Here is a 15,985-nt window from a genome sequence, read left to right on the forward strand (position 1 = left end):
TTTTCTCTTCCCTTTTCCGTGCTGACATCGAATGAAATTCATGTTTGTAGGTGCATGTTTATAGCAGTGTATTCAAACGTCAGGAAATCGATGGGCCTTTAAAAGGGAAGCTGTTGTTTTTAATTGTCGCAGTATTCACGGTATAAATTTGATCTTTTGAACTCAATATGTTTCTGAAATTCCTTTGCACCAGCTTATTATCTTGTGCTGCTTCTGTTTTTGATTATGATGCTTGATTCATATAAATGTCATTTAATCTAGGTCTTTTATTAATGTTTTGTTGCTGTTGTTAAGATGATGGTTTTGAAGAATTGCGTTTATGAATACAGTGACTGTATTTGATTTTTGTGACCAAGTCAAATTTTTAAGGTGCTACTGGTTGATGTTTCCAATAAATGTATAGAATAACAGATATTATAGAGCCAAACTAAACTCAATGAATTGATTGCACCCCTTTCATTCTTAGGGCCCAACCACACGTAACTCTATTGGCTATGCATGTATAAAGTTGTTTATTAAATTTTAATTACGTGGTTGACAAATTCTGAGGTTTATTGTAAACTTTTTATTACCTCCCTAAAGTTAATACTTTTGATGAACAAAATAGCACTTTTGAATACAGTTGTACCAGAGAACCAACTTTGTTCATAATATGTTCCAAGGAAATGTTTGTCTAATGATTGTAAATGTCTTTTTTTTCTTTTTTGGGGATGTACTGTCTTTTACGTCCTTGTCTTGCCCAGTTCTTAAACCACCAGTCCCTAAATTCCAATTTCTGCAATTTGGATCTAGGAACACTACTTTTGTTACAATACTGGTAAGCCACATACGTGAACAGTCAAGTCAAGCACACACTTGGGAACCACTATAAGTTAACGTTCCAGTTAAATGTCAAGCACCAATTTTATTGTTGGGTTTTGGGATTGTAATACTGCTTAAGTGCGTATGATCAACACCACAACACCAAGTCAGACTAAAAAGGGACAAAGAGTATATACAAAGAAGTACAGCATTAACATTCACAAACTTAACGCTTTATTGCATGACACTTTTTTAGGAGATCAGTTTCAGTGAAAAAAAGTATCTGGGGGTAGGGTCTGACACATGAAGTACTTTTTAACATGCTGAACATATTAACTTTGATTTAATTTTGATTTATTCAATATTTTAAGTTTTTTGCCATATGGTAACAAATGGGAAACATTAGTTACTAATCGTTTAGTTGCAGAGTCATGGAAACATTATCTGTGCTATCATTGAGCATCATTTTACATACGTTGAAGATATAATTACAAGTGGCAGAAACAACTTAATCTTTCTGCTGCTTTCATGCGTGTTTACGTAGACATGACCTTCAGCAGAGATGATGAATTTTGAACCGTTTCTGCCAGCATAATGAAGCTAAACACGGCCTAACTCGATACAGCCAAACTGTGTGTGTTGCCAGATGTCAACGTTTTGAATGCACCGGCGGTTTCTTCAACATTACTTGTAAATTTACGGTTTTTTCTCAAGTGGCAACACATGCAATAAAGTGTTAATTGACCAGCGGCACAGTGCAATACAACTACCAAGGAATATGAATCAGCAGATACTAGACGAAGGAACTCTAAAATCGCAAGTATCCCCATTCAGACATACAAAGAACGGGTTTTCAGAACTAAATTTTACTTTTCAGTTGAAGAAAATCTGTGAAAACAGACTAACAGCAGCTCACAAAGAGGCATAAAAGCTGTGATTCGTCCCTAGCTGGATAGAAATGTTGAAAGTGAAAAAAACCTCCATATAAGATATAATAATAGTGGTTTATAGTGCATACGTGTAACAAATCCAAGAGCGCGCCTTTATCAAACTAAATTAATGTACGACAATCTAAAGTGTCAGGCATTGAGAGAATGTAACTTATTGTAAAAAGTTATTTACGTTTGTACAGGTAATTTGTAATTTACTTGGGGAAATATGCTTGCAGAAAATATGCAAGGAGATTTACTCTTCACTTTGTTAAGAAAACCTCAAGTGATGACTAAATATAATGAAAATCAATAACATAAAAAAATGATAAAGAGCAAGTAGAGGTGAGGAATTATTAAGCTTAGATGATTAGTCCAGTTGCAGCTTCTTGAAAGATCCGTCCATACCAAACAAGTCATAGTCATTTTTGTAGCTGTTGTCTGGAGATCTTTTGCTCTCATCTGCTATGTATCTGTCCTCTTCAATGAACCACTCTCTAAGATCCACCATGGAATTTATGACCGCATCTGAAACACAGATTCAGATTTTTTTCTCATGCACTGGCTAAACCTTGAACAGGTTTTAGGATCGAAGAAGACATGTGATGGTGTCCAGCTAACCACTTATATGTAAGTACAAAATTGCATTCCCTAAAGTTTAGGACATACACTGATGAGCCAGAACGTTATGACCACTGCAGGTAAAACCTCCGAGGATATTAGGCCACGTCATGTTCACTGTTAGCTAAACACCAGCTTAGAAAGAACATCTAAACGTCCAAAGATCGATCTCTGTACCATTCTTTGTGTAAAGCACAACGGAAACTTAAATACGTCCCACATCTAAATTGATCTACGATGCTTGTCAAGTGTCACAATGTTAATTCAACGACTAAATTGTCTGTAAAAATACTGCATCAACACAATGTTTGTGTCAGTATTATTTCTTCATCTTGTGCAAAGAAAAAAAACTGTGTGAGCGACACATAAATACATGTCAAGTGTTACAATGGTATCGCCACGTCTAAAAGACATAAAGGATGTTGGCATTTAGATCTGAGAACATGCTAGCGGTGATTCATAGAACAAACTGGCATTAGCTGAAGTTTTTAAAAGCTTTTCAGTAATGTTTCATCTTAGTCAGCACTATTTTAGAGGAGAAGAAGATAATACTTTTTGATTTACACTGAAAGAATATAATACCGCTTTTTACCTGCATTCGAACTAGACCTACGTAAGGTACCGGATACTCTCTTGGTTGATAATTAATTGAACTAAGACTATGTATCTGACCTCTTCAAGTAACCACTCTCTAAGCAATTCACGACACAGGTTAGGTTCAGTGCTGACCATGGGATGTTATACAAACAAACAAGATGTGGTAGACGAATAGTCACGCCGTCAACGGTACATAATAAATCGATGAGTTGGGCTACTCATTCTACGTATCTTGGTAGGGCGTGGTGGGGTCGGTGAACTACAGAATGGAGCGTTGCAGAAAAGTATTGGTAGAGAATGCGGAAGCAGGATGTGGTACAGCACGTAAAGAACTGCTTACTGTGCATACAGTCAGCTTAGCTTACTCGCCAACAGATTCCATTACGTAAGTTATTTGAGACCAACAGATGATCAGTATGGACGTTCTTGGTTCCTTTGTATAAACACTGGTATTGAATCAGTGACTGTTAACAGTACTTAATTTTTTTCATGATCTGTATCCGTGATTGGTGTGCTGAATCAGCAAGTGGAAACAGTAGCTCAGGCAATGATTAATCCTTGTTATTAAAGTTGCGGGTGCAAGTGAGCATAATAGCAGATCAGGACACTGGTTCTATGTCCAAATTAATGAAGCTGTTGTGTCTACTTTTACCGATGATGGAGTTACAGACTAGTCTTCAAGCCAATGGGAGCACAGGGAGAATGACCAGAACAGTAGTAGAGACGTATTATTGTGTAAAAAGTCACTATACTGACTGTGATGCTGTGCTACCGTACATAATAGGAGCCAACAATTGAAAGGTACGTGAGAGTACAGGCTTATCACACCATGAGGCTGTTTATGGGCAAAGCGTGTCATCCCCTTTTGAATTGCTTAATCCATCCTTTGGGCAATACGTAGTCTCTGCTTGCAATTTTGAAAAGAGATTGAAAGATATATGCGGCCAGATTCAGAAGATGAATGTGGAAGCCCTGGAGTGGCAAGAGAGTACACAAAAATGGAAAAGCAAAGCTACCCAATGATCACATCAGACAGTGACTAATGAATCTATATGCAGTAAGGGAAAAAGAAGTTTGTTAGCTTGTACCAACAGCAACACCCGAGGTATAGAGGTAGTATCCCCGATTAGTAATAACCACGGTCTCGGGTTCGAACACCGTTGCTGCTTAAATTTTTAATAAAAAAAAACACTAATGGCGGCCGAAAACTTTCAGTATAAGAAGTCAGCCAACAGCCTAGTCAAAGAAGGAGGAAGAGAGGACATAGTTTCAGGGCAGAGAAGTGGAAAGAAGACAGGAATTTCTAGTCCGATGAGTACAGGGCAATATCAACAGCTGCATCGTGTAATGGGAGTAGGATTCGTTATGAATAGGAAAGTAGGGCAGAGAGTGAGTTACTGTGAACAGTTCAGTGATTACATGGTTCTCATCAGAATCGACAGCAAACCAACACCGACAACGGTAGTTCAGTTATACATGCCGACGTCTCAAGCCGAAGGTGAAGGTTTAGATGATGATGTTTGAGTTTGTTGGGCGCTCAACTGCGCGGTCATCAGCCCCCACACAAAGTCCCAGTTTTTCACACAGTCCAATTTTGCCACTGTCACGAATGATGATGATGAAATGATGAGGACAACGTAAACACCCAATCCCCGGATAGAGAAAATCCCCAACCCTGCCGGAAATCGAACCCGGGACCCCGGGACCCAGAGGCAGTAACGCTAGCCACTAGAGTACGAGCTGCGGACTGAAGAGACAGAGAAAGTATACGACGATACTGAACGGGTAATTCAGTATGTGAAGGGGAATAAAAATCTAATAGCCATGGTGGACTGGAATACGGTTGTAGGGGAATGAATAGAAGAAAGGATTACGGGAGAATATGGAGAAAGATAGGAGAAAGATTGAGTTCTGCAATAAATTTCAACTGGTAATAGCGAATAATTTGTTCAAGAATCACAAGAGGACCTTGAAGAAGGCCTGTAGATAAGGGAAGAGTTCGATTAGATTATACCGTGGTCAGGCAGAGATTCCAAAGTCAGATTATTGGATTGTAAGGCATATCCGGGAGCAGATACAATCTCAGATCACAGTTTAGTAATGATGAAGAGCAAGCTGCAGCTTAAGAAATCAGTCAGGATGAATAATGCACATAGAAGTGGGATACGCAAATTCTAAGGAAAGAAGAGATACACTTGAAGTTCTATCTGGCTATAGATACTGTAGTAAGGAGTAACTCAGTAGGTAGTTCAGTTGGAGAGGGATGGGCATCTCTAAAATGGGCCATTGGGGAAGTTGGAAGGAAAAACATAGGTACAAAGAGGTAGCTGGGAATAAACCATGGATAATAGAAGAAGTACTTCGGTTGATCGATGAAAGAAGGAAGTACAAAAATGTTCAAGGAAATTCAGGAATCCAGAAATACAAGTCATTTAGGGATGAAATAAATCGGAAGTGCGGAGAAGCTGAGGTGAAATGGTTGCAAGAAAAATGTGAAGAAATTGAAAAAGAAATGACTGCTGAAAGGACTGACTCAGCATGTAGGAAAGTCAAACAACTAAAAGCAATGGTGGTAACATTAAGAGTGCAATGGGGAAACCACTGTTAAATGCAGAGGACAGAGTGGATAGGTGGGAAGAATACATCGAAGGCTTCTATGACGGGGTAAGAAACAGTAGTCGATATAGAAGAGATAGTGGATCCAGGATTAGAATCAGAATTTAAAACAGCTCTGATGACTTAAAATCGAATAAGGCAGAAGGGGTAGACAACATTCGACTGCGATTTCTAAAGTCATTGGGGGAAGTGGCAACAAAACAACTATTCACATTGGTGTGCAGAATGTATGAGTTTGGCGATATGCCATCTGACTTTCGGAAAAATATCTTCCACACAATTCCGAAGAGTGCAAGAGAGGACAAGTGGAGAATTATCGCTCAATCAGCTTAATAGCTCATGCATCCAAGTTGCTGACAAGAGTAATATGCAGAAAAACTGAAAAGAGAATTAAAGATGTATTAGATGACAGTCAGTTTGGCTTTAGGAAAGGAAAAGGCACCAGAGAGGCAATTCTGACGTTGCGGTTGATAATGGAAGCAAGACTAAAGAAAAATCAAGAGACATTCATAGGATCTGTCGACCTGGAAAAGCGTTCAACATTGTAAAATGGTCCAAGATGTTAGAATTCTGAGAAAAATAGTTGTAAGCTATAAGGAAAGACAGGCAATATACAATGTGCACAATATACAATGTGCGCAGTGAGAAACTAAACATTGGGATTGGTATCATGTTTTAGGAGCAGTTAAGGAATTCTGCTATCTATGCAGCAAAATAACCCATGATGGACGGAACAAGGAGGATATAAATGACAGACCAGCAGTGTCAAAAGGGGCATTCCTGGCCAAGAGAATTCTACTGCTTTCAAACACAGACCTGAATTTGAGGAAGAAATTTATGAGAATGTACGTTTGGAACACAGCTGTCATTCCACAGAGACTACAGTGGGGGCTTGCCCAAATATTAGAAATCATCCACATACAGAGCAAGGGTGACGAAAGGTCTGGCAGAGGCAACAAGTCCGTTAATAGCAATGAGAAAAACAAGGGCGCTTAATATGGTGACCTGTGGAATGCCATTCTCCTTGGTTAATGTAAAGCCGAGAACAGTGCCAATCCAGACTCTCAGCAACCAGCAGGGCAGGGAGCGGCGAATAAAAATCGGTAGGGGCTCTAAAGAGGGTGTGATGGCGCCAAGCTTTGTCATAGGCCTTACAAACATAGAAGAAAACTGCGACAGGGTGGCAGCGCTGAGAAAAGGCCTGTCAAACTGTGGTTCACAAACGAAGGATCGATTGGAGACCATCTTTTGTGAAAGACGCACTCATAAGGAGATAAAAGGTTCAGACCTTCAAGGACTCAATTGAGCCAAAGAGCCACCATCCATTCTAGTAACTTGCAGGGGCATTGGTCAGGCTGGTTGGTCTCTAACTATTAAGGGATGACGGATCCTTGCCAGGCTTAAATACAGGAACCACAATACTATCTCTCCATTGAGAGGGGAAAATACCTTGGAGCCATATACAGTTAAACCCCTGAAGGTAAACCCCCAGAGTTAAACCCATGGAGGGGTTATTGTCGATGGGGCGTTTGAGGTGTTGAAATAATTGAATAGGGATAGAATCAGGGCTAGGAGCTGCATCATGGGAAGAAGAGAGGGCCAGAAGAAGTTCCCACTCAGTAACATGTTCACTGTAGGATAGAGGAATTCAGTTGGATAGGAGCCTGACGTTGATGCCATCGCAAAATGGCTCACGAGATGTTCCACAAGAAGTGCTGGATGTATGCAAGGGCCACCTGGAAGGGCATGGCCCAGAATGGAAGACTGCCCCTGCCTCACTTGGACGGCTTCTTCAGTACAACATGACAAAAATGGTGTAAACATGTTCTGGGAGGCAGAGGCCAATCAGCATGATGGAAAGACCAGTAGGGTAACTTGGTCATCAAGAGGTGGAAAAGGAAATGAGAGAATCAATGGGAAGTGGCCGCTGTCACAGAGATCAACATGCGATCACCAGCGTAAGGCAGGAGTAAGGGGAGGGGAAGATAGTGAAAGATCAATGGCAGAGTAAGTGCCATATGCAGCACTAAAATGTGTGTGGGAACCGGCATTAGAAAGGCACGGGTAATGGCCTGTAAGAAATTGGTCAACGAGGAGCCCCTGACTAGACGAAAGAGCACTGCCCGACAAGGGTGATGGATCTTCAAATCCCCAAGGACGAGGCAGGGAGGGGGGAGTTGCTGAAGGAGGGCAGTTGGGGTATCAGATGCAGGTGGCTTGTCAGGAGGGAGATAAAGATTGCAAACAGTGACTGCAGAGTCCAAGAGGGCCCAGATGACAATTCTTCCAAAGTGGTAGGAAGTGGAATCTATGTACTAACAAAATCTGTACGGATAAATGTGTAAAGACCATCAGAAACCCTCAAAGGGCTGATCCAGTTCTGACAGAATGCATGAAACCTATGAAGGGTTGGTGAGGGAGCATAAGTAAAATCAGATTCCTGGAGAATAACACAAGCTGCTGACCAAAAGGCAATAAGGAATTATAACTCTGGTAGGTGATGGTAGCATCCATTACAGTTCCATTGAATAAGCACAGACTGGGTATCCAACTTGGAGGTGAACACGCTGGAGCCAGTCACCAATGAGGACGGGGTGACATCCATGAATAAGAGGTCAGGCTCAGGCTGTGAGGGGGAAGATGGGAAGATGGCACCTCTCATGGCACCAAGCGGGGGGGATTAATCCAGGGACTTAGGTTTCTTCTTCTTCTCTTTCATAAGTTGAGGAGGGTAGGCCGACGAGGCCAATGCCACATATGATGGTTCCCATGCTTTGTTGAGTTAAGATCCCGTGTCTCTGCTAATGAAGTCGTCAGTTACATTTTCCTCGACTGTTCTTTTAATGGAATCTCCGTACGAAGAGACGGACGAGAGGATCTTTTTCTCTCCATACTTCATGCAATGTCCCGTGTCAAGATAGTGTTCAGCAAGGGCAGATTTTTCGGGTTGACCTAATCTGGGATGACGTCTACGTTCATTGCTTCTCTCTCTAACAGTGCAGCACGACTGGGCACTGTATCATTTCTCATACTAGCACGAGTTTTTGTACAAGGTGCTCGGAAATTCTCATTGTAGACTTCTAGGACTAGTAGAGGGCAGTGAGTACATAATAGTCTGAATAGGAATCAATGTCAGGAAACGTACCGTTTCCGCTCTATGACAGTTTCAATTCTGACGTGTAACACGCTCATCTGCCGAGCGAAAGAGGAAAGGCTCCTTGTTACTTGTCCTGGTATGCAGTAGGATAGACAGCTTGACGTGTACTACGCCAGACGCTCAGCTGATGTTGCAACGTATGCTTTGTTTTGGAATAATATAAACATATAATGTTTAAGTGTTAATACAAACAACTGTGCTTAAGTGATAAACGGATGTTGAGGTATGTTTCCTATAGAATCGTCGTTTAAGTCTTGTACTGTGCCACGCCTATTTCAGTTTTTCAGTCAGAAGTTGATGAGCTAAACATCTGAATTGTAACCGTCGAAGAATGGAAACGGTGGGTTTCCAGACACGGGTTCCTATTCATAATACAGGGTGTTTATAAATGAATACCGGGGTTTTAAAGTTTTATAATATTTATTGTATTAAACTTAAAATTATAAATGATTTGTCAAATGAAAGAGCAACTCAAACAGTTTTACCAAGCACCTTACAAATGTTCATTGTGAGCACCATTTGTCACACGGCACACACCAAGTCTGTAGCCGAGTTCTTCCCAGACCTTGATAAGCCGCAAAGGGACCAATGACAGGGCTTTCTTTACATGGTCTCCACGTTAACCCGATCTAACGTCATGCGATTTTTTCCTTTGGGGATTCATCAAGGATCGTGTGTACGTGCCTCTGCTACCAGCAGACCTCCCTGAATTAAGAAATCGGATTGAAGCAGCTGTTGCTACAATCACACACTTATCAACGTTGTATTACATACTCACTCACCTCTACAGATCCTAGAAGTAACGGGAATTTACGAATGCCCTGCATTTTGATGGCCTCCTTAGACGTAGGCCATCCTTAACGCAACCCAGCATCGACTGCATTCGAATTGGAGGGCGGGAGACACACATTATTTGAAATTTGTTGAATAGTCTGCCGATCTTAAGGAACACGCCATCAATATAAGCTAGAACAATTATCCTCGGGGAATCCCCTGTTTCTCCTGACTGCTCTCGAAATTTAGTGTGTGGTCGCCAAAATGCATTTTGAATGTACTTATTGGAGTACCCGTTCTGGAAAAACGTAGAGCAGAGATGACTAACATCTGTTAATGTGCCCTCTGGATCTAAGATAGCTGTAGCCCTCTGAACAAAAGTCCATCATACACCACAGCTTTGTGATGGGTGATGGCAGTTCATATCGTACATACAGGTCGTCGTGTGTTGGCCTTCTTCTTTTCTACCAATCCTGACATACAGAAACGGGAGAGGTACATTTTTCTCCACGTTTATGGTGAAGCAGACACTCGGATGGAAGAAGTTAAGATGTTACAAAAATGATGGAGACGTTGCTGTTACATATGGCAATACCACGAAAGCGTCGTCTACATTTCTGCAGGTACATTCAGATTTGAAACCCACCCACCGCAGGGCCTTATCCTCGAAGTCTTTCATAAAAATAAAGATACTATGACAGATAGAGGGCAGTACATGTTTGAAAAGATGTAAGATGTCCTATCCAACTAAGCTCCTATAAGCGAATCCATCGAAGGCAGTCGCGTAAACGAGGGGATCACATCGAAACTCACTAATACTCGTACGTCGGTTGGTTAGAGACCTAAGTTCTTCTGTTGTCATATAAAATATTCTGAATTTCACGTTTTCCTACTAACAAAGGGTGCACAAGAGGATTTCTACCAGGTGCTATGTTGTGGCCCTTATAAAGCTTGTAGTGGGATGGAACGGAACTCTTTCTTTATGTACGCCGGACGCGGTGGTCTCGCGGTTCTAGGCGCGCAGTTCGGAACCGCGCGACTGCTAAGGTCGCAGGTTCGAATCCTGCCTCGGGCATGGATGTGTGTGATGTCCTTAGGTTAGTTAGGTTTAAGTAGTTCTAAGTTCTAGGGGACTGATGACCACAGCTGTTAAGTCCCATAGTGCTCAGAGCCATTTGAACCATTTTTTTCTTTATGTACGAGTGTCTTTCGCAGGCCATAAAGTCGTGGTGGAACTGGCACTCATATTTTAAGCTCTTTCTCAGATGTCTGAATGTTCCTGCCACTTGACTGTACAAACCATTTTGTATTACTCTTATGATTTCGGCCATTATCAGGTCAACACTGAAAACACTATTTGTACAAATGCACAGAAAGACAGCAGGACCAAAATTTAACATCATTATGTCTTCATCCCCCCCCCCTACGTCATTACTCCCTCCCCTCTGCCCAACATCTCCCATTCTCCCCTTGTGTAAGCTGTACGTTTATCTCATTAACAACTCCCTCTCCCCTCTTCCCCACCATACTCACACGCTTTATACCCGATTCAACTCCACCGCCCCTCTTCCATATTTATGAAATCCCATAATTAAATGAACTGTGGATTTAAAATCCTATATTTTGTGTATTATACATCGTCTACAACATATTGGTTACAACACGTAATTTATTAATGATGAACTTTCGTAATTTAGTGTATCATGTTTATGTATGGCACACAGACCCGCTTTATAGTAAGAGTAGACAGATGGTTGCGTTCTGTCACAGTTATAATTGTTCTACGCCGCAGTGATGTAGGGGTGTTGCTCATTGAAACCAGTATACAATGTACGATATTCTTTTCGGAACGATGTCATATTTTCGTACTCTAGGAATATTGTTTATATCTTGTATTCACAGATAACACTGTTCTTCCAAACATACATTTACAGATGTATTCACAGATAACACAGTTCATCCAAAGACGTATGAATGTGTTTCAGTTATATGTACCTATGAACCTTGCGTAATCATGGAATATGCAACATAGACCTACAAGCTACATTGTTCATCTTTAACCACCAGTCAACCAGTAACTTCCATAGCATAATTTCAGACCATGTGTTGCGGAATGAGATACTTCTACGAGTGAGAAACTAATTGTTTATTCTTCGGAGGTATATATCTGACTTGTTGCTATTCGTTGATATGTAGTTCTGTGTTGCTATTTGGTTATTGCGCAATACAAGTTAGGTCATGTGAACATCATGTTAAAGTATTGTTCTATCGTCCAATTTACGACGTTAGGCTGATTTTAGACGACTCACCCATCATTTCTTGAGCAGGGCCAGCTGTGCCACCCATCTCATTAGGCAGGCAAGATTTGGGCACATGCTCGAATAGCGTCTCCGACCCAGGAAGGTGGATATGCACCTGTAAGTAAACAATTTAATAAGAGAAAGGAAGAATCAAAGTACAATAAAAAGTTACTTCAATAATTTTCTCAACATATCTCAAGATCTTAAACACTAGAATGTAATACCGTGTGTAGCCAAATTACCTTTATAAACATTGAGGACTCGTTCCTTACACTAAAACAAGAAAAAAGTGTGCAGGAAACACTGACTCTAAAATGCACACCTTAAGAGCTATGAGCACTTGTTCAACAGAAGAGATTTGTTTCACAGTAGTGAAGAAGATCAAGTGCTCATAGCTGTTAAAAAAATGGCTCTGAGCACTACGGGACTTAACATCTAAGGTCATCAGTCTCCTAGAACTTAGAACTACTTAAACCTAACTAACCTAAGGACATCACACACCTCCATGCCCGAGGCAGGATTCGAACCTGCGACCGTCGGTGCACGGTTCCAGACTGACGCGCCTAGAACCAAGTGGCCACACCGGTCGGCATAGCTCTTAAAGTATGTGTTTCAGAGCACATGTTTACAGAGATTTTTTTTCCTTGTTTTGTAGTAAGAAACGAGCCCTCATAGTCTGTAAAGTGAATTTAGGTACACCCTGTATACACTCATGTATGTAAGAGTAGAACAATCGAGAGGCAAGGTATTTTCATACGTGTTGAAGGATGAGCGAGAGAACACATGTTCAGATGGTAAACTTGAGGATGTGATATTCGTAGATTAGAGCATTATATGTCTCTGCATGGAGTCCGTAGCTTCGATAACCAATAAAATTAAAGCGAAAGCATTAAATACAGCTGTTTGAAGTTAAATACACTGCCGGAAAGAAAATTAGTACACTCGGAAAGAAGACGTCGATTTTGATCCGATGACGGCATATGCGACCTGGAAGATATCAGATTTACTGATAATGGTTTCAAGGTCATTCACCAACGTATACCGTAGTCTACCCTTTAACAGGAAAATGCTGCGTACAACGTTCCACTCACCTTGTGGCGAATCTTTACTCAAACGCATATATCCTTGAAGTTACTGGAACGCAGTTCTCAGCCGGAAAATTGAAAAAACAACTGTATACGTAATAACCAAAAGTCGCTCTGCAAATTGTTTTGTCGGTGGAAGGTTAATAGTAATTTAATGAAAGTATTTATGAGCGTAAAATTTCACTCTGTTACTGTAATCTTCCATAAACCAATTTCTATCAAGTCTGAAAAGTCCACAACATTAATAACTGTAGCCAGTTTATGGTAATTATTAAGTATCTTTCACCACAAGTTTACAAACGGATTATTTACTTTAGAATAGCTCGCTCAAATATTGCTGTAATCGGTGTCACGTAACAAAATGTTCACGTTCGCGAGTAAGCAACACGCCACGCGGAATTTAAAACGTTACCACAAGTTCTGAATTTCACTTCGAGCATTAAATCGAACTCTCTTCCACACTTTACGGTACCTTCCAAACATTTGGGTATCGAAATATCACAATATTAATGATTTTCATCGGAGTTCCTATCAACAGGTCTGATCGCTATGAGATCCAAGCACCAACTCTACTCATCTCTTTACACAAAAGAAGGTTCCAGTTTCCAAAATACGCGCGAATATGCTAATTTCTGATTGCCAGATAAACATAACAGCGAACCGGAATGAAGCATCAAACCCATTCAATCCAGCGCATATATACAGAACGAATCAAAATTTGTTACTGAATCATAACAATAAATTAACATAAATGAAACCCAGGAATGTAAAAGTAACTCCCTTTTAACATAATCTCATTTCCCCAGTACCGCAAACCAACGAAATAGTTTATAGCAAATTCCCCAGTACGAATGACTAACACACACGCCATTCTCGAACATTCTTCATGAGACCAGTTACTTTAATGTATGGTATAAAAACTTCACATAAAACATTATTTCAGATTCACGTCTTCATTCACTCTCATAACTAAGCAGAATTATAATAGTAATTATTATACACAGCCGAAGTTGACCATGGGAAATGATGTGACGGCAGAAATTTTGGACTAGTGTGGTACCTGCCTGAAGGAAAGTTTTCTTACATGTGCTTGTAGTACCTCATGTATCACTGATTCCGACCACCATCGAAGATGTAAAGCGCCAAACGTGCAATCAACCTTTATTTCCTGTCTCTCATCCAAAATGATTTCTTGCCTCGACTTTGTTGTGATTCTACCAGCCTTTCATTCATTCGGTGTCCAGTATCGATGTTTCTGTCTCAGCAATCAGAAATCAGAATCAGTGATCCGAATGCAGGCTGCGGGGTGCCTGTGCATACAGGCAGATTCCACTGACAAGCTGACCACACGGCAATCGGAGTTTTGATGAACCATGGACCCTGCCGTTGGTGGGGAGGCTTGCGTGCCTCAGCGATACAGATGCCGTACCGTAGGTGCAACCACAACGGAGGGGTATCTGTTGAGAGGCCAGACAAACGTGTGGTTCTTGAAGAGGGGCAGCAGCCTTTTCAGTAGTTGCAAGGGCAACAGTCTGGATGATTGACTGATCTGGCCTTGCAACACTAACCAAACGGCCTTGCTGTGCTGGTACTGCGAAAGGCTGAAAGCAAGGGGAAACTACAGCCGTAATTTTTCCCGAGGACATGCAGCTTTGCAGTATGGTTAAATGATGATGGCGTCCTCTTGGGTAAAATATTCCGGAGGTAAAATAATCCCCCATTCGGATCTCCGGGCGGGGACTACTCAGGAGGACGTCGTTATCACGAGAAAGAAAACTGACGTTCTAAGGATCGGAGCATGGAATGTCAGATCCCTTAATCGGGCAGGTAGGTTAGAAAACTTAAAATGGGAAATGGATAGGTTGAAGTTAGATATAGTGGGAATTAGTAAAGTTCGGTGGCAGGAGGAACAAGACTTTTCGTCAGGTGAATACAGGGTTATAAATACAAAATGAAATAGGGGTAATGTAGGAGTAGGTTTAATAATGAATAAAAAAATAGCTCTGCAGATGATGAAGAAATTGATGAAATGTGTGATGAGATAAAAGAATTTATTCAGCTAGTGAAGGGAGACGAAAATTTAATAGTAATGGGTGACTGGAATTAGAGAGTAGGAAAAGGAAGAGAAGGAAACATAGTGGGTGAATATGGATTGGGGGAGAGAAATGAAAGAGGAAGCCGTCTGGTAGAATTTTGCACAGAACGTAACTTAATCATAGCTAAAACTTGGTTCAAGAATCATAAAAGAAGATTATATACATGGAAGAATCCTGCAGATACTAAAAGGTATCAGATAGATTATATAATGGCAAGACAGAGATTTAGGAACCAGGTTTTAAATTGTAAGACATTTCCAGGGGCAGATGTGGACTCTGACCACAATCTATTGGTTATGAACTGTAGATTAAAACTGAAGAAACTGCAACGAGGTGGGAATTCAAGGAGATGGGACCTGGATAAACTGACTAAACCAGAGGTTGTACAGAGTTTCAAGGAGAGCATAAGGGAACAATTGACAGGAATGGGAGAAAGAAATACAGAAGAAGAAGACGAATGGGTAGCTCTGAGGGATGAAGTAGTGAAGGCAGCAGACGATCAAGTAGGTAAAAAGTCGAGGGCTAGTAGAAATTCTTGGGTAACAGAAGAGATATTGAATTTAATTGATGAAAGGAGAAAATATAAAAACGCAGTAAATGAAGCAGGCAAAAAGGAATACAAACGTCTCAAAAATGAGATTTACAGGAAGTGCAAAATGGCTAAGCAGGCATGGCTAGAGGACAAATGTAAGGATGTAGAGGCTTATCCCACTAGGGGTAAGATAGATACTGCCTACAGGAAAATTAAAGAGACCTTTGGAGAAAAGAGAGCCACTTGTATGAATATCAAGAGCTCAGATGGAAACCCAGTTCTAAGCAAAGAAGGGAAAGCAGAAAGGTGGAAGGAGTATATAGAGGGTCTATACAAGGGCGATGTACTTGAGGACAATATTATGGAAATGGAAGAGGATGTAGATGAAGATGAAATGGGAGATACGTTACTGCTTGAAGAGTTTGACAGAGCACTGTAAGACCTAAGTCGAAACAAGGCCCCGGGAGTAGACAACAT

The 15,985-nt window shown here is 40.9% G+C and overlaps 1 protein-coding gene across 1 annotated transcript in view; it reads right to left on the reverse strand.

The window, feature by feature from the left end:
* Positions 1-2,100: 2,100 nt before the first annotated feature.
* The window catches only part of LOC124613608, a 75,749-nt gene continuing 61,864 nt past the window's right edge, over positions 2,101-15,985 (reverse strand). Inside the window, exons 4-5 of the mRNA XM_047142323.1 lie at positions 11,805-11,910; positions 2,101-2,258 (exon numbers count right to left, since the gene is read on the reverse strand). Coding sequence (XP_046998279.1) covers positions 2,101-2,258; positions 11,805-11,910 — 264 coding nt within the window. The remainder of the gene's footprint in view (positions 2,259-11,804; positions 11,911-15,985) is intronic.

The sequence above is a fragment of the Schistocerca americana genome, chromosome 4 (genome assembly GCF_021461395.2).
Source record: "Schistocerca americana isolate TAMUIC-IGC-003095 chromosome 4, iqSchAmer2.1, whole genome shotgun sequence".
NCBI lineage: Eukaryota > Metazoa > Arthropoda > Insecta > Orthoptera > Acrididae > Schistocerca > Schistocerca americana.